The sequence below is a fragment of the Dipteris shenzhenensis genome, chromosome 26 (assembly GCF_047967505.1).
Source record: "Dipteris shenzhenensis isolate YYH24624 ecotype China chromosome 26, Dip_SZ_1.0, whole genome shotgun sequence".
Lineage (NCBI taxonomy): Eukaryota > Viridiplantae > Streptophyta > Polypodiopsida > Gleicheniales > Dipteridaceae > Dipteris > Dipteris shenzhenensis.
Window position 1 is genome coordinate 12,720,048 of NC_141621.1, and position 23,512 is coordinate 12,743,559.

Here is a 23,512-nt window from a genome sequence, read left to right on the forward strand (position 1 = left end):
TGCTATTTCTGCCATGGTAATCATACAAAGCTGAGTATCCACTATGGCAAGAACATTTGAAGTTATTCCAAAGTGACAGGGCAAGATGGGAAGTGGATCCCGAATTCCAAGTCATATTGGTAGTGCTTCCAAATTCAGTGGATGCCAATGAAGTAACTTGATCATGTGCAATGACCTATGAATAATAGGGATAGCCTAGCACCTCCTGTAGGAGGCATCAATTGGAAAGCCTATAAAATGATTGCCTCTTGAATATCTTGGGAATTGAAAGGAAAAGCTCCAGTTATGGATCTACCACCTCGCCAAGGCTCCTACTACTATGTCTTAAGTAGAACCAAGTTTTGAGGGAGACCTCAATCTTGAAATGGAAAAAAGCATGGGATATTTTCCAAAATATGAAGGTCAGTTTGATAATGGTAGAATTACTAAAAATTGCACCTTATTAGAGAGAATTGCTCTTACATCAGCTCCAAAATAAAGGAAAGCCCACGAAAGAAGTGGACGCATTTGTCACCATTTTAGTCGTTGACACCCCAATGGTGAATGAAGGAGTATTGGTCCATGAATACAAAAATCAAAAAGTAAATTGTGTCAGACTTAGTTGTCGATGGTGGCTCTAGGTTGGGACCTCTTGACCAAGTCTCTCGGCTTTTTGGCATCTCCTGAATTGGATGATGAAGAAGAAACCGAGGAAGAAGAGAGACTACAACCACCCATAAAAGGCAACACATGGAGGAGGGGACAAGTGAAGTGTTCAAGTCTGAGAGCTAATGGCATTCCTTCAATCTATGGCTTCTACAATGGATTTCTCTATGTCGATTCTTACTCATGCATATGGTGTCTTGCATTTTGTCATGCTCTTCTCATCATCCTTTCAAGACTTGTTTCTTCAAGACTTGTTTCCAATGAACTTGCACTCCCTTCATTCCTTCATGGTTCCTCTGCATCGTATTAAAGCTCTCAACCTTATGGTTGTTTGCCTATGTCTACGAGTTGAGTGAGTATGTCGTTTCCAAGGAGGGATTCTTATGTGTTGAGTGTGTACGTATTCTCATTAGCATTCTTTGTTTTTATGTTTATATATATCTATATAATTAATTTAGAGTATATTCATACTCTACTTTCTTTTTCCTTTTTCCTTTTACTAAATTTTATAATATTAGATAGTGCCATCAAGTAAGATTATAGTCTTTTTTTCATTGCTTTATGTAGGACTTGGTGATGTTAACTAATGCATAGGTATAAAGTTTGTTATTATCTTGTCTTATATATATATATATATATAAATATACATATATATATATGTAGATAGACATATATATATATGTATAAATTTGAATACTCTCAAACTAATATATATATTTACACATTAACATATGAAAAAAAGCTCCTAGATCCCCATTAAACCACAAGCGACACCTAGATCTATATGTATATATATCACAAACTTTACATATATATATAACTCTCTCTCTCTCTCTCTCTCTCTCTCTCTCTCTCTCTCTCTCTCTCCATCCATCCATCCATCCATCCATCTATACATACATATATATATATATATGTATATACACACACACACACACATCACACATATATATATGTGTGATGTGTGTGTGTGTGTGTATATACATATATATATATATATGTATGTATAGATGGATGGATGGATGGATGGATGGATGGAGAGAGAGAGAGAGAGAGAGAGAGAGAGAGAGAGTTATGTATATGTAAAGTTTGTGATATATATACATATAGATCTACGTGTCGCTTGTGGTTTAATGGGGATCTAGGAGCTTTTTTTCATATGTTAATGTGTAAATATATATATTAGTTTGAGAGTATTTTTGTATCCCATGAGATGTTTATTATAATAAATAATGATTTGTTTTGATGAAGTATTTTAGAATGCTTCGTGTCTCTAAATTGACATATGGATTTATTGATTTACTTCAATTTAAGCATGAATTATACTTTATATTAAAATAATTACGTAAATAGTCTTTTAAGGAATAGATATTTATTTGGGTGGATTTCTTCATGTTGCGTGTTATTAATGACTTTGTTTAATTTCTAAGTGTAATTACTTTATTTGGAAGCAAAGAATATTGAGTTCGTGGAGCAGGACATCTGCCAAATAGCCCTAACTCAAGTTTACACACACACACGCGCGCGTGCGTGCATGCACTCACGCACGCACGCACAGAGTCAGTAGGTTCATCAATCAAAATATAGTGGCATAATATTGATAGTTACATATTTACATATCGAGAGCATGCCCTAATGTATAATTTGTATCACATTCAAGCATTAAATTAAGGAGCATATGGACATCAAATGATGTATAAGATAAGTAGCTTCTTAAATTGTGCGTGCAAAACCACGTTGGAATAAAACGTTCTAACCAATCCAAGCAAATAAGAAATTGTTACAAGAATGAATAATTTCGCACTACGATGCAAATGATTATGGCTCTAAACATGAGTAGGGTAGCATGTGAATTTATTTGCAACCTTAAAACGTATTATGAAAGGTAATATCTTCTTTGATTGTAACATTATTGGACATTGAATCTACTACAAGACAAAAGACTTGAGTACTCATCATGTGAACACTTTGCAATATAAAGTTTCTCACACCATGCTAGGGGAGAGCAATATAGAAAGTAGCCTTATAAAAGAGGTAACTTACTTTTCTTGGGAATCAATGTTTTTTTCTTTTGGAAAGTTGGGGTGTATGTTGATGAAACTCTTTGAATATTCAAAGATTATCTAGATGTTGATTAGGGAAAGAGCTAATCGAGAGCATAAGCTTGATAGTATGGGTGAAAGCTAGTTTTTTCCCTTTCAAAATGGTGATGCAAGTAGAAGGTCATACCCCTATTAAGTTTCATTAAAGAGTTAGGTAGAATCGACATTAAGATAAGTCAAGATGTAAAAGCTCATATGAATTGATAACGTGTGTTGAATAGTAATAGGACACCCTTTTATGTATTTATGTATGCTACATATATGGTTTCTCACCTATGCTGTAAGTTGTTTAGGGTATTGACAATGGTGCACAAACATGAAGCCTCTTTACAAACTAGGAATCACAATGCATTGAAAGTTGCCTAGAGCTAGCTATCAAGTAGACGGTGACAAACTTGCATTAGATATGACCATGTGCGAGGGAGGACACTATCGATATGCCCACTTCTTGTTCGAAGAAAAGAGACCCCACATGGTGGAGAGTGAAAGGAGATAGAGTGAAGCTATCAATGCTAGGAGAGAAGCTAGGATTGCTGGCAGATTATGTCATGGAGGGTGAATTGATTTGAAATAAGAATTTTGAACGAATTTTCCTTGGCCCCATCATAAGAATTTTTGCATGAATTTTCATCAAACTACATAAGAATAAAGAGCATACCCAAAAGCACGATTCTCTTTAGCGTCCCTCACTCCCGCTCTCTCATTGTCTGCCGCTTACACCTTTCACATTATTTGTGACCTTTCGGAAAACTTTAACATATCTACATTTCATTGGGAAGTCATCGGAAAATGGACGGTTGCTTTTGAAGATGTGGTGACGTAAGAGGTGATGGAGAGGACTCAGGAGCCGCCCTTGTGATTTCAATCCTAAGGGAAAAGCTCCATCGAGAAAACTTGGCATCTCTTTAGGCCCATAACTACATCGAAAGGAAGAAAAAGACACATGGGTATCTCAACCACCTGTGTAAAGTTCTCTCTTTCCTGGCTATGCGTCCTGCACAAACTGCCTTTCATCCTCTCCGCCGCATGCTTATCGCGCTTCCATCCAACAGGACCTCATAATTCTTGCTGCCACCCCGTGTTTTCTGCTCTCTCTCAGCATTTTGGGAATTCCTGCTTCGCATGCCTGAATATTCATGCTTCCTTTCGTATTGCCCAGACCTGGAAGCACGGCTAGGCTAGTTAGTCCTGTTGCTAGTTCTCCTTCCTCCCCAAACTCTCTCCCAGGAAGTCCAGCGCACAAGCCCGCAGATCCCCATTTGAAGGAGTGCGGATATTACGACATCCAGCGAGTTCAGGAGGTATGCCGATCCCTGCTTTACGCCTTGGGAGCTGCGAGTGTGGAGAAGACTACCGGGGTGATACTCAGCGATCCATGTACAGTGGTGGATGAGATGAAAAGGATAATGAACGATCATGTGCAGTCCCAGGTGGACGCCTATGCCACCAGCAGCATGGGGAGCCATTCGCTATCGGACCCAGTCAAAGTGATCCAAGAGATTCTGGAGAACTTCGTTAAATCCAAGAGAAGCATATTCCGCCGTCTTTCGAACAAAATCTTGTTTAGCGAGAAGGAAGAAGATCGGATTGAGGATTTTGTGATAGCACTGGAGAAGGCAGGGAGTTGGGCTCTTGGGCACAGAGAAGTCTTAGCCAAAGCCTACCTGAAGAGGGTGGATCGGAGCAAAACATATCACTGCGACATGAAATTTCAATCCAGCGAGCAGCTAGCCCAGCACAAGAGGAGGTGTCCTTTGAGACCCCTGATGTGCGAGAACAGCAACTGCGGTGAAGTCGTGGCAGCTATGAACGCCCAAGTCCATGATGAGACGTGCCTATTAAAGCTTCTTCCTTGCCAGCAAAAGTGCGAAGCGCTGGTGCTGAGGGGAGAAATGAGCGACCATTGTACAACGGTTTGCCCGATGAAGCAGGTAAAGTGCCCATTTAATGAAGTGGGTTGCAAGGAGACGCTACCGCAGGCGATGACGGAGGAGCACGGCTCTCAGTTTACGCACGTTCATCTATTGTTGGTTCTTCAGGCGCTACAGAAGCAGGAGGTCTCTCTCGGGAAGCAAGCACAGAGCATTGTGTCGTTGGAGAAGGTAAGCTTTAGTTTCCAATTCATGCAGCTCGCAAATATTCGTTGCAACGAATTCTTATCGTATCTCGTTAGCTAAACTGATCTGTACGCAGTCGCTTTGACTCCACTTGATTTTACGTAGCTTTTCGTTGATTGTTGTCCATTCCATGATAGATAGTTGAGCGGCATGTATGATGCTCTATTCATTATCCATGGATTTGAGGGTCGTGCTGATACGTATATGTATTGCAGGCATTATCTTACGCGCAGATCTCAGAGGCGGTAGACATGGGGTCGATGGTGGAGACAGTGAGGGAGCAGGAGCTCAAAATCAAAGCACTCGAAGAGGAAGTGGCAAAGCTTAGGCAACACCTCAAGCTCGTGGATGTGTCTGCAGACGTCTTGCAGCTCCGCAGAGAACTACGTAATCTGCATAAAAGTTTCACACAAATAGTTGACTCCTCGCAATTGTCTTCTCAAAGTATTGGATAATCGTATTGTATTTTCTCAAAGAAATTGCGTTCAAAATAATCACTTTACATCTCTCTTTCAAACTTTTTTTTCTTGGAGAAAAACAAGAGAGCACAACTGCTCCACTTTCCTCCCTTTTAAAAACTATATAATTAACTAACCGAATTTATGTTGAATTATGTCCTTACAATGGTATGCATAGGTCATAGAGAATGCACCATATTACAAATCACGATGTAGATTATCCTAGTTGAGGATATCATTTAAAGGACCTCGTTGAACATAATCCATGGTATTCAAGTGATACTTCATGTTGATTTATGCAACATACATGTAAATGTGAAAGGAAAACATTAAGGGAGGGCCAACCCAATTCCTTGTATCACTCTCTTTTGTTACACTTAGTTGGGCCCATATGGTGCCAAGGCATATACTGATTCTCTCAACCTTCTCTTTATCTTCAAATGGTTCTTGTGTTATCCATATATGGGATCCAAATGGCTTTTGTGTTATCCTTGCCAATTGGGGTGATCCCAGCGACTACTTTAAAATTGAGCCATTTGTGGCTCAAACCCATAGGGTTTGGATGGGCTAGATCCGTTAGCATGCTCAATGGCTGTTAACATGCCCCCCTTCCTTTTGCTAAGCCATTGTCGGATCAGCCACATTGCAGTAGGCGAGCGGAGAGGACCGTTTGGAGTACTGCATCACGATCCAATTGCCATGGGGTGATCCGTGTGAAATAAGGACGGTACTTCCAAAAGTGGGTGGCATGCATGTCCTTGAACATGTGAATGTGATGGCCATGGAGATTTTGGACCCGAAGGTACATGTGTCAGTCTTGGAATTGGGAGGGGCTGATGCCGGGGTTGAAGATAATTTGGTTGTTGAGATTGTGAAGTTTGTCATCAACTGGAGGACTGTGGGTGGGGAGATCTAGGAGCTATAGGAGGATAAAGCGATTGAAGTGCACCATTGCTACCACCACAGGCTTTGTCTGGAGCTACATTATAGCCACCACAAGTGCGCTTTGGGATGGCTCGCCTCTAATCGTTGAAGGACTGAGTGATAAACGTAGTGAGAGGGCGAACTTCCATTATTTTGTATAGGTGAAGGTAGGAGCCTTTGCTGTGCCTTCCCCAGTGATGCATGAGTCTAGTGATGTCGAGTAAAACCTAGAAGGATTGGAGGTCCACTATACATCTTCTGACGGCGGTGAGGAGGGGTGTGCTAGAGGAACATCATCATCCACATTTGGCATGGGGTCCTCCTCTGCATTCCCTATGGGTGAAAAGTCGATTAGCAGCCTGTAGACTAGAATTGCCGGCCGTAACAATGTATTGAGAGCTTCGTCTGGGAGATTGACCGGAGAGTTGGAGGATATGGACTGGGAGGTCCTATGATGTGTAGTGCTAGTGTTGGAGGCACTAGAGGAGAATTTGGGTTGGTTTGTGCAGGGAAGAGGAGGTGGGATGGGATTGGCAGGTTGTTGAGAGGGGTGGACGAGATTTGTAGGGTGTGTGGGATCTGGGTTAGGAATATCTGTGGGGGGGGGGGGGGGGTAGTATTAAAAACCTCTTAAAAACAGAGATGTCTTCCTAACCATCCACCTCGGTGAAAACTTCGGGGTATGCTACATGAATTGTTTCAAAATTGCTCACCAAGGACTCGTGTGAGTCCTCGAGAGCTTGTAGCACCCTATTGAGCAAAATGATGATGCTGAGGGAATGGTAGGTTGTGGATCAATAGGCAACCAAATTCCCTTGAGTTTGAACTATCAAAGCTCGGCCATAGATCTGCATCTAGTCGATGTCGGCTTATATCCTTTTGGGAGTACATACCCATGGGCCCAGTTTGTTGGGCTTGGTTAGCTGCATCACGTCATCATCCTACGGATAATTGGTGGACTCAGTGATTACTAGACACCACGCCTATGGGGGTTAAAGGTCATTGTGCCTTTACCCTGGTTATGTACAATACTCAAACACATATATAAATGAGTGAAAAAGAAGATTAGGGTGTTCTGCACCCACCAAAACTTGTGTGGCTCTCTGTCTCTCTCTCTCCCTCTTCCATTCTTGCTTCCGTTGAGAGCACTCTCAATTGGTATTAGATCCCGGGTGATCTAGCTGAGTGTGTACATGAATCCCTAGAAGCTCAGCCGCTCTGTGGGAAGAAGGAGAAGCTCTGTGTGTGGGTGACTTTACTTGCATTCGAGTGTGCAAAGACCCTGGAGGAACCTTTGGAAAAGTCACTTTGGTTTTGCGAAGTGGTTTTGAGAGCCTGTTAGATGTTTTCAAAGAAAAAGTCGTTTTTTGAGCTTTTCCTTGTTCTATTCGATGACAGAGACTTCGTATTAACTTGTAGAGGCAACTATTGCTTGCTTTTGGTGTCCACTTCACTTTAGGAGCTTGGAAACACCTTTATTCTTGAATTTGGGATCATTTCATTGGAATTCTGACTCACTGTGTCAGTTCCTACGTTTTTCTGCCCGAGTGTTAGAACTCAAGTTTGGAGCAACCATTTGCAGATCTGTCAGTTTCGGTGGACTCAGGAGGTCCTTAAACTTCTATGTTGCTCATCATTCGCACTCTGGTGGAGTTGACAAACAGTTCTGTTTCCAAAAACGTTTTTCAGTCCGTGTGTTGGACCCAGTGATTGAGACCACGGTTCCCAAAACCGTCTGTCCCATTGCGTTCTGGACGCCCAAAAACACCTACCTGTCAGTTCTTGCGCGATTCGGTGGAGTATTTTCAGAGTTATAGATCTTTGTGTATTCGATTTCGTCTCTCTGTTATGCATTTTTCATTCTAAGGTTTTGAAACCTTAGATTTATGCCACATGGCAGTGGATAAGTGTTGACTCCCATTTCTCACTCATCGGTTGGGATTTTGGAGTTCCGGCAGAAGAGAGATATTTGCATATTTTCTTGCTGAGTCCGATTATGTAATGGCACCCATGTTTTGAGGCATCTCACGTTCTGTTTTCAGTAGCGGTCTTTTCCGTGGGACCATGATTTCTTGAGCATACCTTATGCAGATCACTCTGGTTGTAGTTTGAGCCATGTGCGCTCATTCGTGGTGTGCATTGGGTTGCAGTGGATGATTTATAGGCCATTTGGATGCATTGCAATCCTTATTGGATGCACTGATAGGCACAGATTGACCTGTGGGATGCTATTTTTATGGACGCTTTGCACATGGATGCTATATTATGCTGAGGGACAGCTTTGACACATTGCAGGTGATGCACTGATAGTGTTATGCTCTCTTGGATGAGATATTATTGATGCATATGCCCATGGACGGTGTTTATGCTTGAGCGATTTGGCACTTATTGGCATTTTGGATTGCCATTGCAGTTGGCATTTTCTTTTGGGCCAGATTTGCTCATATGGATGCATAGTACATGCACATGAGTCAGCTGCATCTTTTGATGCTTTGAGCTTTGAGTTTTGGTGATATTTCAGTCTATTGTGGCATACACATTTGGGTGCACCTAGTATTTGGTGTGATTCTCTCTTATAGGCACTAGCATTTGGGATTTTGCTTTATTTGCATTATGGCGTCCTCTTCCATGTCTGAAAAGGAGTTTTTCAACATTAAAAAGTTTGATGCAACAAACTTTTCTTTGTGGAAAGAACAGATAAGGGATGTGCTTATTCAAAAGAAGCAGATTAAACCCTTGGCAAGGATTGAAGCTAAGCCTGCAAATATGTCTGAGGATGATTGGAATGAGTTGGATGCATTAGCAAAGTCTACTATTAGACTTCATCTTGTAGAGTCAGTTTATTTCACAGTAGTAAAATGAGCAGACTACGGAAGATTTGTGGAAGAAACTGTGTGCCACTTATGAGAAGGAAACTGCCTCTAATAAAGTTTACCTCATGAAGAGGTTGTTTAAGCTGCAGATGAAGGAAGGGGTCTCCATTGCTTCTCACTTGAATGAATTCAATATTATTTTCAGCTAGCTTCAGGCTCAGAAGATGAATTTGGATGCGGAGACTAAGGCAATATTTCTCTTATGTTCATTGCCATCCTCATGGGATACCTTCCGTACAGCTGTCAGTAACTCTACACCTGGTGGAGTACTGAAATTTCATGATGTGGGTAGCTTGTTGGCCGAGGAGATTAGACGGAAGTCTATGGATAGCAACAAGCAGGATGCAGCCTTAAATGTGCAAAGGGGCAGATCACAGTTTAGGGGGAAGTCCCAAGAAAGAGGGAAATCTCGTAACAAATCCAGGGCACAGAACATTGAGTGTTACCACTGTGGCAAGAAGGACCATATGAAAAAGGATTGCTACAAGCTGAAAAGAGAGCAAAAGGATAAGAAAAAGAATGCAAATTGGGGTGCAAATCAAAAGGAAGAGAGTCCAAGGGAGGACAAAGGAAAAGTGAAGATCGAGGAGATCAATGCAGTCACACATGATAGTGACAATGACGTTCTCTTCATGTCTAGTTTATTTGCAGAGTTGCTTATCACTTTAGAAGATGCATATTCCCAGGATTGGATTTTGGATTCTGGTACTTCATTCCATGTTACTCCCCATAGGGAATGGTTCTCCACTTAAGACAGTGGAAAGACAGGTTGTGTGCATCTTGGAAATGACTATGCATGTGACATAGTGGGAGTAGGTGACATAAAGTTTTCTTTTGCAAATGGGTCTGCATTTATTTTGAAACATGTGAGACATGTGCCTAAGTTGACCAAGAGTCTTATTTCAGTAGGTCAGCTAGATGATGTTGGTTTTCACACCACTTTTGGCTTTCAGAGTTGGAAAATTCAGAAGGGCTCTATGCTTTTGGCCAGGGGTGCCAAGTGTGGGACTTTGTATCCCTTACATGTATCAGGGGTATCTGATCATGTTGTTGCAATAACCGAGCAGCCAAGCACTTCTTTGTAGCATTGCAGGTTGGGGCACATGAGCTAGAATGGAATGAAACTCTTATGCCATTTGGGTTATGTACCGCATTTGAGTTTCTCTGATTTTGAATTTTGTGAGCACTGTCTCTATGGGAAGCAGACTAAATCAGCCCATAAAAGAAGGGGAAAGAAAGAGTTTAAAAAGCTTGATTTGGTGCATTCAGACATATGTGGTCCCATGCCTACACGGTCATTAGGTGGGGTTGAATACTATGTGACATTCATTGATGATGTAACTAGGAAAGTGTGGGCTTATGCTATAGCTCAAAGAGTGATGTGTTCCAGGTATTTCAGAAATGACTGGCCTTGGTTGAGAATCAGTTAGGTAGAACGCTTAAATGCCTACGGGCTGACAATGGTAGAGAGTATCTCTCTCATACTGTGATACACGTGGGATTAAGAGGGAGCTCACATCCCCTCATACTCCAGAGCAAAATTTAGTTGCAGAAAAGATGAATCATACCATTGAATAAAGGTTGCAATGCATGCTTTCCAATGCAATTCTTTCTGGTGGTATCAATGCAAGTGGGAGTATGCTATGCAATCAGAGATGAGTTCACTTATGAAGAATAAGACTTGGGACTTGGTAGTAGCTATCATAGCATACATAAGACTCCCAATTACTGATGCATAAGGAACCTTGGCCATCATGGCCCTCTCCTCATCTGATTTGGGACTATCTGTATGACTTAGTTTCACATATGGAGGCAATGGAGTACTCACTGCCTTCCTCCCCTCCATATTGAAACGTACAATACTTTTGTAACATACTCCTTCTATGAAAGCCAAAGGAGTTTCCTACTCCGATCACGCGTGATGTGCATACCAAGAATATGACCTGCAAGTCCCAAATCCTTCATATCAAAGGCCTCATGGAACTTGGCCTTTAATGCATCTAGCTCATAAGTATTCTTGCTAGCCAATAGCATATCATCCACATATAGTGCTAGGATTATCAGGCTATTATCCTTAGCCCTTTTAGTGTAGAGGCAGTGATCAATTTAACTCCTTCTAAAACCCTGGGACCGAATGAAAGCATCAAACTTTTGATACCATTCTCTAGGCACTTGCTTAAGACCATAGAGACTCTTCTTCAGCTTACAAACTAAATGCTCTTTGCCCTTTTCTTCAAAGCCTTTTGGCTGCACCATGTGAATTTCCTCATGCAAATCCCCATGCAAGAAAGCTGTCTTGACATCCATCTGCATAAGCTCCATATCATTTGATGCCACTAGTCCAAGCATGCATCTAAGTGTGGTCATATTCACAACCGGAGAGAATATCTCATCAAAGTCCACACCCTTCTCTTGCTTGAACCCTTTAGCAACCAAACAGACCTTGTACCTAGGCACATCATCACCTGTGACCTTCATCTTGTACACCCATTTACATGGCAATGCTTTCTTTCCATGTGGCAATACCAGACATTGCATTTGCAGTGGGAGTTGTTAGCCAGTATATGGCTAATCCAGGAAAGAGGCATTGGGAGGCAGTTAAGTGCATCATGAGGTACATGAAGGGTACCAAGGAGATGTGCATCTGCTTTGGTAAAGGAGACATGCATGTACTTGGGTACACAGATTTAGACTATGTAGGACATGTGGATAGTAGGAGATCCACTTCTGGTTATGTGTTCATCTTTGCAGGTGGTGCAGTGTCGTGGATGTCTCATGCACAGAAGTGGGTTGCTTTGTCTACCATAGAGGCTGAGTATGTTGCAGCCACAGAGGGTTGCAAGGAGGCTATATGGCTTGATCGGCTAGTGGGAGATTTGGGGATTCATACAGGTGTACCGACATTGCATAGTGATTCCATGAGTGCTATTCAGCTAGCACGGAATCTAGTCTTTCATGCAAAGACCAAACACATTGAGGTCAGGTACCATTTCATCAGGGAGGTACTTGAGGACAAGCGCATAGAGCTTGTCAAGGTTCATACAGATGATAACCCTATAGATATGTTGACGAAGAGTCTACCTAGTCAGTGGTTTGAGTATTGTCATGTATTGATGGGCATTGGATAGTATGCTCACTGGTTGTTCTCCTTTAAAGGCACATTGTCCTTTAAGTGGGAGGTTATGGGGGTTAAAGGTCACTGTGCCTTTACCTCGGTTACGTACAATACTCAAACACATATATAAATGAGTGAAAAAGAAGATTAGGGTGTTCTGCACCCACCAAAACTTGTGTGGCTCTCTATCTCTCTCTCTCCCTCTTCCGTTCTTGCTTCCGTTGAGAGCACTCTCAATGCCTAGAAGTTTAAGAGAATGGGGTGGATGGCTAAGGCTTGAAGATTGGAGGGATGGACTTAGGCTAGCAGGCTAAAGCTCTAGGGAGAAGTAGGACATAGCTAGAACGGGGCAATAGTGGTTGGGATTTTGGCTGAAAAGAGTGTTTTGGTGAGATTTTGTGTGCGGAGTGCATCGAAAAGCATCTGAAGTGTTTGGGGAATTGTTTGGGGATAGTGTGGTGGCGACTTGTGCGGAGACCTCATAGTACATTGTACATTGTGAATCCTTGCTGCTCTTTGTCTTCCAGTGCGGACTCCTCCGGGCATCTAGAAGTGCAAAGCTGCTCATTTTTGGCTTGCGGTGCGGAGGGCTCAATCCTGTGTGAGGAGGTCTTGAATCATCTGGATTTGTCGGTCAGATCCTCCTTGTGCTTTGTGTACCTTTCCTCAGCCTAGTGTCTGTCACTCTTCCACGGTTTGGAGGCTTGATTCTACCTTGTCCAACTGGTCCATCATGGTATGAACCAGGGATTCACTGGCAAAGAGCTCAGCCTTGAGATTTGTAGTGTTAACCTCTAGGTCCTCAACCTTGGCCATGTACTCATGTGCTCTCTCTAGGGAGGCTTTCCTAGTGGCTTGTGCGACGATGATGAGGGTGTGGCTTTCACATGCCCGGACTTGTGCTTGTAGTAGAGAGGAGGATAGTTGGGAGGCATGCTCTTTCCCATGCTTCAAAATTGTGCACAATACCTAAGGGAGTTGGGCCATGGCATCCAGTAGTTGGAGCTTCATGTTGTCTACCTTTGATAACTGTTTGGCCACCGACATTTCGTTGTATCCTCCAGGCATTCGGTACTCAGGTGCACTGTAAAAATGTAGGGCTTCTGTGAGCCTTGTCCACCATAAAGAAGAGGAAGAGCTGGTGACAAAAAAAGATGGCTCTTGGGGCTATACTGTGGTGATGGCTATAGTCTGGGAGAAGAGGAGGTGGGGGGAATACTTTTTGCCCTGGGGTGGAGGGCAATATTTACTGTGTCTTCCCCTTGAAACATTTCCACATCAATGGGGGACTATTTTGTCGCCTTGTCTTTAGATGGATGGTTTGAGGCCTTAAGGCATCTCTGTCTCTCTAGGATTTCCCACAATTGACATTCTTCATATTGCTCCCTTAGTTCACTATCAAGTGCCTAATGATCAGGGTGGCTTGATAGGGTCGCACTCGGATCAATTTTAAGCCTTTTGGGGTCGACCGCCACTACTATCTCTTCTTCTGTTGGAACGTCTCCTGTGGCTTCTTTGTTGGCTAGCCCATATCTGATTTGTAGCTACTATTCCAACATGTAGTAAAATATGGGCATGTAAAGCATTGGGTTGCCCAAGACATTGCCATGTGTCTTGAGGTCCTCCCTCATCTTTGTGTAGAAATAATCTGCCCATTTGGTGACTTGCGCTCTACCAGCCTCGTGTGTTTGACCTAGGTCAACAGCTGGAGCACTCTTGTTGATTTATCCAATTTGGGCATTGTGAGCTCTTAGAAGTGGATGTGGCCCTTGCTTTTCTTCCTGTTGTAGTTACAAATCTTGCCGGGGGGCTCGTGCAGATTCTTCTTGTGTGTATACTTTTTTGCTAAACCACTAGTAGGCTGAAGGTAGAACCCACTACATCCACATTGAGGTGGTGGAAGTGGGGGGTCCCTATTGCATCGTGGAGTGTGCCGGCCTGCAAATTTGAATTGTAAGTACCAATGAAATCCCCAAGCAGCTTCATGTTAAGGTAACATGGCAGTCAATCTGCAACTGGCTTGATACCTGTCATCACCAAAGATGCTTGCACGTCCACATTCTTGAGCGCTTGGTATGCAACCATGTTGTGGTAATAGAGGGTATAATTGTGACCCTCATACACATATTTGGAGTGGATAGCATAGCCATTAAGTTGCTGGATCTAGGCTTTACTTAGCGGAGGGTGTGCTAGTGACCTTACAACTTTGTACTCCCCCTGTGCTAGAGCTGGCATGCGCTTCCTAGATGATCGGAGAAGGAGGGGTGGCAGCCACTACTAATGACTCTTGAGAGGTCTGTTGAGTTTTGGTCTCCTCCTCGGTTTGCAATTCGGTTGTAGGGATGTTGGATGGCATTCCGATTAATGTTGAGGGCGTGCTTTGAGATTCAAATTGGCTAGTGGGTAATGGATCGGCATGTGCCCGATTTGGGGGGAGGAGACCGAGTTCCCTTTGGAATTCGAAGAATTCATTTTCGGGATCCATTGGAAAGAAAGAGATAGGCGGGTAACAAATGAGTTTGTGGACTCCGGATGAGGCCGAGGACATTCAAATGGTGGCTAGTGTGCAGTATGGAAAGAGGCAGGGAGCTGTGGGAGTTCTAGTAGAAAATTGACAGTCTAGTTGTTTTTGCTAAGGCGATGATCCGTGGTGATAAGGGGTCCTTTTATAGTTTTTAGTATCCCACCAACTGGGGGGATAGCGTGAAGGTGATGATTCAATGGGATGGCTAAGATGATGGTTCGGCAGGATGGCAGTAAGGGGACGATCTGACGGGATGGTAGTAAGGCCACGATCCAGTGGGATGGTAGTAAGGCAACGATCTAGTGGGATGGCTAAGATGGTGATCCAGTGGGATGACGATTGTGGGTAGGATGGCTAAGACGACGATCCAATGGGATGGTAGTAAGGCAACGATCCAATGGGATGGCTATATGGCAACGATCCGATGGGATGGCTAAGATGATGATTTGGTGGGATTGCAGTAGGGCAACGATCTGGTGGGATGGACGTAAGTCAATGATCTGATGGGATGGCAGAGTAAGGCAATGATTCGGCGGCATGGCAGTAAGGCAACAATCTGGAGGGATGGCTAAGACGATAATTCAGCAGGATGGCTAAGATGACGATCCAATAGGATGGTAGTAAGGCAATGATCCGGTGGGATGGACACTTGTCAAAGTTGTTGAGGTGGGGTTGTTGATGCTGAGGGTGCTTCCCAGGAGAGGAAATGGGGTAGGAAGTCTTGGGGATGCATAGACTCATGAGGTCAGCATGCAAGGATGCAAAAAATATAAGAATGCAAAAATGTATCATCTGTATTCACCTAATGCTGATTGTGAATGTGGGTGGGTGCATTGTGAATACCAAGGACTTGTGAGCTGTTGGTGCATATGGGTGATAATGCCTACCATATAGGCTCACCTAGACCTGGACTTGATGATCTCGCACCTTAAGGAAGGGTCGCTTATGTGAAATGTAGTGGAGTTGAATGCCAAACAATAGAATAACTCATCATCTTGACCAGGTAAAGCATGTGCTGAGTTTGTGCATCATCCTAGTTGTTAGGTGTGTATCGCTACTATGGCGTTCACTTTGATGAACCTCTCTTGGGAAAGGCACGTGAGTTCTTGTGTGGTTGTACCCAAAACAGGGGCAGGTTCTTGTGGTATTGCGGCCTTTGATTTGACAGGAGGAGTAGATCTAGGCAACACCATGGGTGCTACCCTGAGTACGATGACTTTTGATGGTGTTCGCATAGGCTTAGAGGAAGGTTCTATGTAACTACCCCACTTTTAGGGGTCAAAACTTGTATTGCTCCCTCGATGACCTTGGTGACTTTCTCATTGAGTTGCACTATATGTGGAATCATGATTCTTTGGGATCGCATAATGGTCCATCATGTTGGGCTTGAGGGTAGGTTCTTGTGGGACTGGTTGACGAAGGTCCTTGTGTTACTACTTTACAAATCCCATCGAGTTGACGTTGTGTATTTTGTGTTGTTGGAAGCTTTGGAACCCAAATGTATCGCTCACCTTAATAGTAGCCTTGGGCTTTGAGGAGATTTTCTGCAACCCAATGCTTGTGAAACTTCCTCCTATGGAGTATTGGAATTTGTCCTTGTTGGCGAGGTGATTTGCATTGTCAAACCCAACTTTTTGATGGAATTTCCGCCTTGGCACGGGGCAAGGAGGGGTTGGAAACCCTTCCATGGCTTTGGTCTTCTAAGCTTGTTGTCCTCTTTTAGAGTAGTGTTGTGCACGAAGGACTGCCTTGTGCACCCATTGTTTGTGTAATCTCTTGGATGTGCTCATAGCATTGGGCGTGGGAAGTAGAGGCGAGAGAGTAGTTTACGGCAAAGGTTTTCCTTTAGTACAATTAGGGCTAGGAGTTCGAGTGGAATTGGGATGGATTTCCTATTGGGTATTAGATGATGGGGCATTGGAGGCCTTTGGAGCTTTGGAATTGCCTTTTTTTAAATTTTCCTTGCCTCTTGTAGGTGATCGTACTGTAGGGGAAATGGAATGATGTTTACATAGAGGAATTACTGAGGTTCTCACACCGTATGCAAGAGTGTTGATTCTCTCTCAAAGAATTTGTTCCCAGATCTATCCCTCCAGTCGGAGGGTTAGCTGTATGCCGACGTATCGGAGGGTTAGCCTTAAGGTGACAGTCAGTGGGAGAGCAGATGGCATGTGTCGGTGGGTTGGGTTAGGGTCGGTATGCCTCTGGGTCGAAGGGTTAACATTAAAGCAACATGTAGTGGGATACTCAAGTCAATGGGATGGAAATATTGCAATGGTCATAGGGTTAACCCCCGATGGGATGGCTTGCCTTGGAGGGATACCACAATGGCGCCGGTCAAAGGGTTAGCTATATGCCGAGGGGTCAAAGGGATAGTGGTTAAGGTGCCGGGTCAACACTTGTCAAGCTAGTGAGATAGCAAACCTTGACACATCATAAATAAGGCAACGGGTTAGGTGACACGTGTTAGGTCGATGGGATAGGGCTAAGGTGATCGGTATAGTGAGCTAAGGCAATGGGTCGTCAGGAAAAGAATTGTCTAGGAACATGCAGTGTTGCCGACTCTCTTTTGATGATTTCTTGTGGTTCTTCAAGTTTTGTTCCAGGTTTGTGTGCATAAGGGGGTTGTTAAAGACCTAAACTACCTACCACAAAGAAAAAACATCACAAAACAGTAACTTTTGGCACACAAATGAGTGGTTTCTACAAGTTGGACTATCATGCACCCAAAACCACTTTGAAGTTCCACTCCAATTTTCATTCTTAAGTATTTTAGTTTAATTTGACAGTACAACCAGCTCAGCAATCATTCTAGCTACATTCTTGCATAAACAAACAATAAAAAACAAGCTCAAATGCATGAAAATGGCTTTATGGATAGAAAGTTGAAAAGTGAGGTTTTCTACTCTAAAATCACTCTTTCTTCACTTGTTTATGCTTCCAACCCACTCCTAATCTCCACTAACAAGGCCTAAGTACATGTGCAATGGTTTGTTTATGGGAGAAAGCTAAACAAATGCAAAAGCATACCTCGTATCTCCCCGACAGTGGTGCCAAAGATGTGTTGCCTGGCGAAGACACACATGTCATGGGGATGCTAGAATTGTGCCAAAGAAGCTCCTCACTCCCATGCTACTCCTCGTGGGAATGTAGTAAATCCTTCACTCGTGTCACTCGAGTGCCTACTAGATCATTGCAATGGGGCTTCCACCTAGAAGAAGGAGGTGAGAAAGAGAGAGGGGAGCGGGAGGGAAGAACGGAAGGGGATGGAGAAGGAGAAGAAGGTGAAGGGGGATCGTGGCAAACACCAAAGGCAAATAAGGAGAGAAAGAAAACCTCAATCTCAACACATGATCAAGAAGCTTGTATTTCTCAAAGGTTGCATACAAAAATGAAAACCAAAGTCAACCACTTGGCCTTTTATACTTTTGAAGGGAGGGCCAACCCCATTCCTTGTATCACCCTCTCTCTTTTGTTACACTTACTTGGGCACAAATGGCACCAGGGCATATGTGGATTCTCTCAACCTTCTCTCTGTCTTCAAATGGCTCTTGTGTTATCCATATAATATGGGACCTAAATGGCTCGTGTTATCCTTGTCGATTGGGGCAATCCCAGCGACTACTTCAAAAGTGAGCCATTTGTGGCTCAAAACCCATAGGGTTTGGATGGGCCAAATCCATTAGCATGCTTAATGGCTATTAACACTATCAAACTCTTCACTACTACCATGATGGATTCTTTCAAATCCCTCTTTTGCTTCTTCCATATTATACCCCACATGATCTAGTAAATCTTGAGGTACAGATTCATCAATAGGATGTTGTGATCCAATGCACCTATGATCCAATAGGCTAACTAATAGGCCACTTTGGATCTAACTAGGAGGTTTCATGATGTTATGACCCAATACACCTATGATCCAATAGGCTAACTAATATACCACTTTGGATCTATCTAGGAGGTTTCATGATGTTATGACCGAATAAGGTAGCTACTAATAGGCTACTCTATACCCAATAGGCTAACTAATAGGCTGCTATGGACCTATCTAGGACATTTTAAGTGTACAATCAACTACCAAGTAGAACATTTTCTTCATTGGCTAGTATAATAGCTATTGAGGCCTTCACTACTTCACTTTCCTCTCCCTCAAAAAGGCCTACCTTTATTTGGGGTATGAGGCTCTAAATACGGACCTCCATTTCCTTTCTTTTCCTTCCACGACAACACTTTTACATGCTTCCTTGCTATTTCCATTCCTCATGACAAGTGGTCCCTCAATGGTTTTGACAATGTGAGGAGCCGTGGGTGGAAGGGGATGGGAGGGGAAGATCAAAGTGGATGGGAGGGGATGGGAGGAGAGGAGCCAAATGGAGGAGATGAGCAGATGTGAGGGGATGGGAGGGGAGGAGAAGCGCACCAAGAAATAGAGTATACATGATAACCACCACAATTTAGCTTGATATGATGGAGCTTTTTTGGCTATGCCTTTGAAGTGTAAGAGCTTCTTTTTTGTGCCAATGCATTGCTCACGGGGTGAAGTAGGGAAGGCACAACTCTTGTAGGCTTTTCTTGACTTCGCTACCTCTTCGCTTCAATTGCATCTATAGACTCATTCTCTTATCCATGTATTCCTATTGGGCCAATTAAATATGGCTTCAATCAAATCTTAGCATGCAAGCTAAGTTTGAAAATAGTACAATGTTAAGACCCATTACAAGGCTCATGGTCAAGCCCAAGCTCAGTGGCCATGCTATCTGACCAATGCACAACTTGCCATGTTGGGTGATGTGTCTAGGATGGCAAAGATGCTGAAGCATGTGCAATGCTATAGAGAAAGAAGGGGCCATTGTTTGAGCAAAGTTGATTAGCCCTATATGCCCACCATTAATCATAGAGAAGGACCATAACAATATCTTGATGATTTCCTTATCCAAAGTAGACATGAAATAAGAATCCTCTAGCTATAGGTCATTTTCTGGACGTCAAACCGTAACTTGGAATTCAAAATGTGATAAACACAAGAGCTACTAAAAAGAGAGCCAATGTTTAGTGTAGCTTTAATGTTAGTAAGAAGGGTCTCACTCGATTTGATGATAGTGCCATATAGATACATACATACTTACTTACTTACTTACATAAATACTTACACACACACATATTACATACATACATACTTACTTACTTACTTACTTACTTACTTACATAAATACTTACACACAAACACATGCACACACATGTGTGCGTGTGTGCGTGTACATAATTATCTTTGTAAGAACATTGAAAGGATGAAGCAAGTGGATGGGCTCTCATGAAGCATAGTGTGATGCATAGGATGTAGTACTTTGCTTGCAAACAATTCTTACTTAGTGCTAGAATAAAATGATATACATAAGAAGGTAAGTGACTATAAACGACAAAATTCTCAAAAGGTGAAATTGGTGACTAGGATAATATAGCCTATAAGATATGACATCTAGGTGATTTTCAAGCATGCATGGAATAAAAATGCATTTAAGTTAATGAGGGAATGTGACATGCCTTGTGACATTATGTGGTATATAAAGGGGAGGGAGGGTAAATGAATAGGTAAAATGTTGGTGTGGGAAATTCTTGCTTTCCCTTCCACTATGCATGAAAAATGACTGTGTCAGCTAATCAACTTCTTCATGAAATAACTAAATGAAATGGTTGCTATGTCATGGATATTCTAAATCATTTGATTTAATTTGTCAATCCTTACTTTTCAAATGATATCTTAGAGCAAGCAGATTTCCTTTCCATAGGCATGAAAGCTTGGCATAGGAATTTATCCCACAAAATTCTTCCAAAGTGAGTTATGTGTTGTTTTGAATTTTGAGAATTCATCTTTTGACCATTCCACCCATAGCAATTATTATGTCTTTTTTACAACACTAAAAAATAGCATAGATAAAGAATTCAACATGAACATATAGATTTTTGGGGTTGTACTACTTGACCTTTGGGCATAACAAAAGGTAGATAATTACTTGTGTTTTTAAGAAAGGATATGAATGAATAATGTGGCATGCATGCAGCTAAAACTTTTAGTCTTACTTAGGAAGACTCATATAGAAGGGCTTTTGTATGGATGAAGTGGTGGATTCATGATGGGGATTTTAAGAAAGAATCAAATTCTTGTAGCCTAAGGGATTGTGGTGGGGTTCAATGTGCCGAGATTGATATGTGTGTTCCTAGGTTTGATTGAAAATTGTATTCTATTTTTCTCTCTTATCTACCCTCCCCCTTCCTTCACTCTCTTTTCTATTCTCATCCGATTACCAAAGTTAAAGAAAAGGATGTGTTGCAATTGGTGCTCACTTTGAGAGCTTTGCATTCGTTGTTCAAATGAGGGCAGTTCTAACCATATATGCATTTTATACATGGGATTTTGCTTGTGGTAGGTGCACTCAATGAGAAGAGTACATGTGCATTGAAATGTTGCCTTAGATTTGTGCATGCACCCACAAATTCTTGCAAGTATGAACACATTGCCAAGCATTGCCACTATGATTTAAGTAAGCAACAAGGGACTTAAAAAATTTTGATGGGATTGGTGTACATGCATTTATTTAGAAAGATAGATGTATGCTACTTATGCTTTGGAGTATCCTGAAAAAGGTATAGTATAAGAAGTTTGTGTATAACGGATGATTAGGGTGCATGTTGGTGCTGATGTATAATTTTAATACATATTCTCTATACTTAGGAGTATCCCTGAAAGGGCTTGCTCAAATGGTACATTGATATGTTGACTTGGATTTGTGCATGCAGCCAATCAAAGGGAAACAAATGCTTGCGATACCATAAACACATTGCCAAACATTGACACTATAATTTAAGGAAGCAACATAGGATTGAGAATTTCACAATGGGATTGAAAGTGTATGCATATTATCTTAAAGTGTATGTATATTAATTTGTTTAAACAAAACATGTATGCTTCTTGTGCTTTGGAGTATCCCTGTAAGGGTTTCCTCAAATGGCAAAAAGTTTGTGTTTAAAGGATTGGTAGGGAATATGTTTGGTTAAACATCTACGTGTGCTTATTCAAAAATCAATTCAAAACCTATACCACTGCAAATACATTGAATTTCATTGCAATCTTGTCTTAACCAACTGAAGTGAGACTAATTTATCTTTGGGTTGGCCACTACTTTGGCGATGACTCTCCACCTTCTTTTGTAAGTCTAGGCACTGATAAAAAACTCCTTGTATCGGCACCAAAACGACCCCATTAGCACTCATCATCGAAGCCACTGCATATCCTGAATCCAAGAATCTTTTCGGATGACCAAGGTCACTATGAACCATCTAAAGATGTTGAACAGCCTTAAAGGCTGAAGACAGATAGGAGAGTAGCTAAGCAGGTAGTGACTAGAAGCGGCCCTAAACGAATGACACAATAATTGACATGCCCCTGTCTAGACGCTAAGATATCCAACCTCAGAATTTAGTAGAAGAAAGTGGGCAACAAGTAATCTAAATCGAGTTGGATGACAACTTGATAACAAAGTTGAGTCGCCTCTGCCGGTGTTGTAGTGTTGTTTGTAGCTCATTAGAGAGGTTGCTTGTGCTATTGCTTCTACTTTATTGTTTGGGGGTTACACTCAGTTGGCTATCTGCGTATAGCATGGGATCAAGTCAATACTATCTTGGTGGCTGTGTCGAGTTGCATGAGCATAGGAGACGTTTGGAGTTACCATTGATGTCTAAGTCCACCTTATGAGGCAAGGCATTATTTGCCTTGCAAGATTTAGTTCGTTCCTCTTTCAAAGTCTCTATAGCATAGACTTAGTTGCTCATCTATGGATGAACTAGAAACTATAACTAAAAGAAGACTACAACAGAAATACAAGGAACCTTTCTCCTTCTCAGAGCCCTTACTAGACACTCAAACTCACTAAATCCCTCTCAAGGAGTAGAAAGAAGGATGAACACTAAAATAAGCATAATTCTCTCTCCATAACTCGAAATGACAAGATTTTTGAAGCAAATTGGAGAGGAGAAGGGGATCTACAATAAGAAATAGAAGAGTGATAAAGGTGCCTTAAAGAAAGGTCTTGTGCCTTGACTGAAGCAAGGGCTTACACACTCTCTCACGGAAAAAAATCTCATGACGGATGAACATCACAAAAATCTCAAAAAGATTGGAGATGGAGGATGCCTTCACACAAGCAAGAGCTTGACACTCATGGAAGGGAGTGAGCACACCATTCGCTCTGATACCATGATTAAATTGATTACTTTGTGTGTGTGTGTGTGTGTTTAGATTTAATAATCCCATGAATAAATGAACCATACAATTAATTCAATTAATTGGATAAAAAAGCACTCGCTAGAAAATATAAAACTACAATGAAGTGCCTTTTGACAATACTGCAATGTAAAAAAGAAAATAGGCAAGCTGGCAAAAGAATTTTTCTTTATATTGAGTTTGCTTACTAGAATTAGTAAAAATGTCGAATCCGTCAAGTAGTCCAGGCTGCAAGGTCAGGGTCTACTTACCGGCCACCATCTAAACCAACCAGTTGTTAGAACAATGAAGTTCAATTTAGGTAGACAGGTAATGCTTGTATCCCCTAGCTTGTTTTACCAAAGAACATGAACAAACCTTTTAGAATTCTAAGATAAAAAAGGAGCTCTAAACAAATTTAAGACAATAGCAGGGGTTTACATTTTAAAGAATTCTGAGAAAGTAAAAAAATCCTAAGGGGGGTAATCCACACC

At 42.0% G+C, this 23,512-nt stretch overlaps 1 protein-coding gene across 1 annotated transcript; it reads left to right on the forward strand.

The window, feature by feature from the left end:
- The first annotated feature begins 3,675 nt into the window (after positions 1–3,675).
- On the forward strand, positions 3,676–5,319 carry LOC147884688 (uncharacterized). The gene is made up of 2 exons (XM_087397201.1): positions 3,676–4,849; positions 5,080–5,319. Exons 1-2 carry the CDS (start codon positions 3,884–3,886, stop codon positions 5,317–5,319), a joined length of 1,206 nt encoding a protein of 401 aa, XP_087253327.1. The 5' UTR covers positions 3,676–3,883.
- The last annotated feature ends 18,193 nt before the right edge of the window (positions 5,320–23,512 follow it).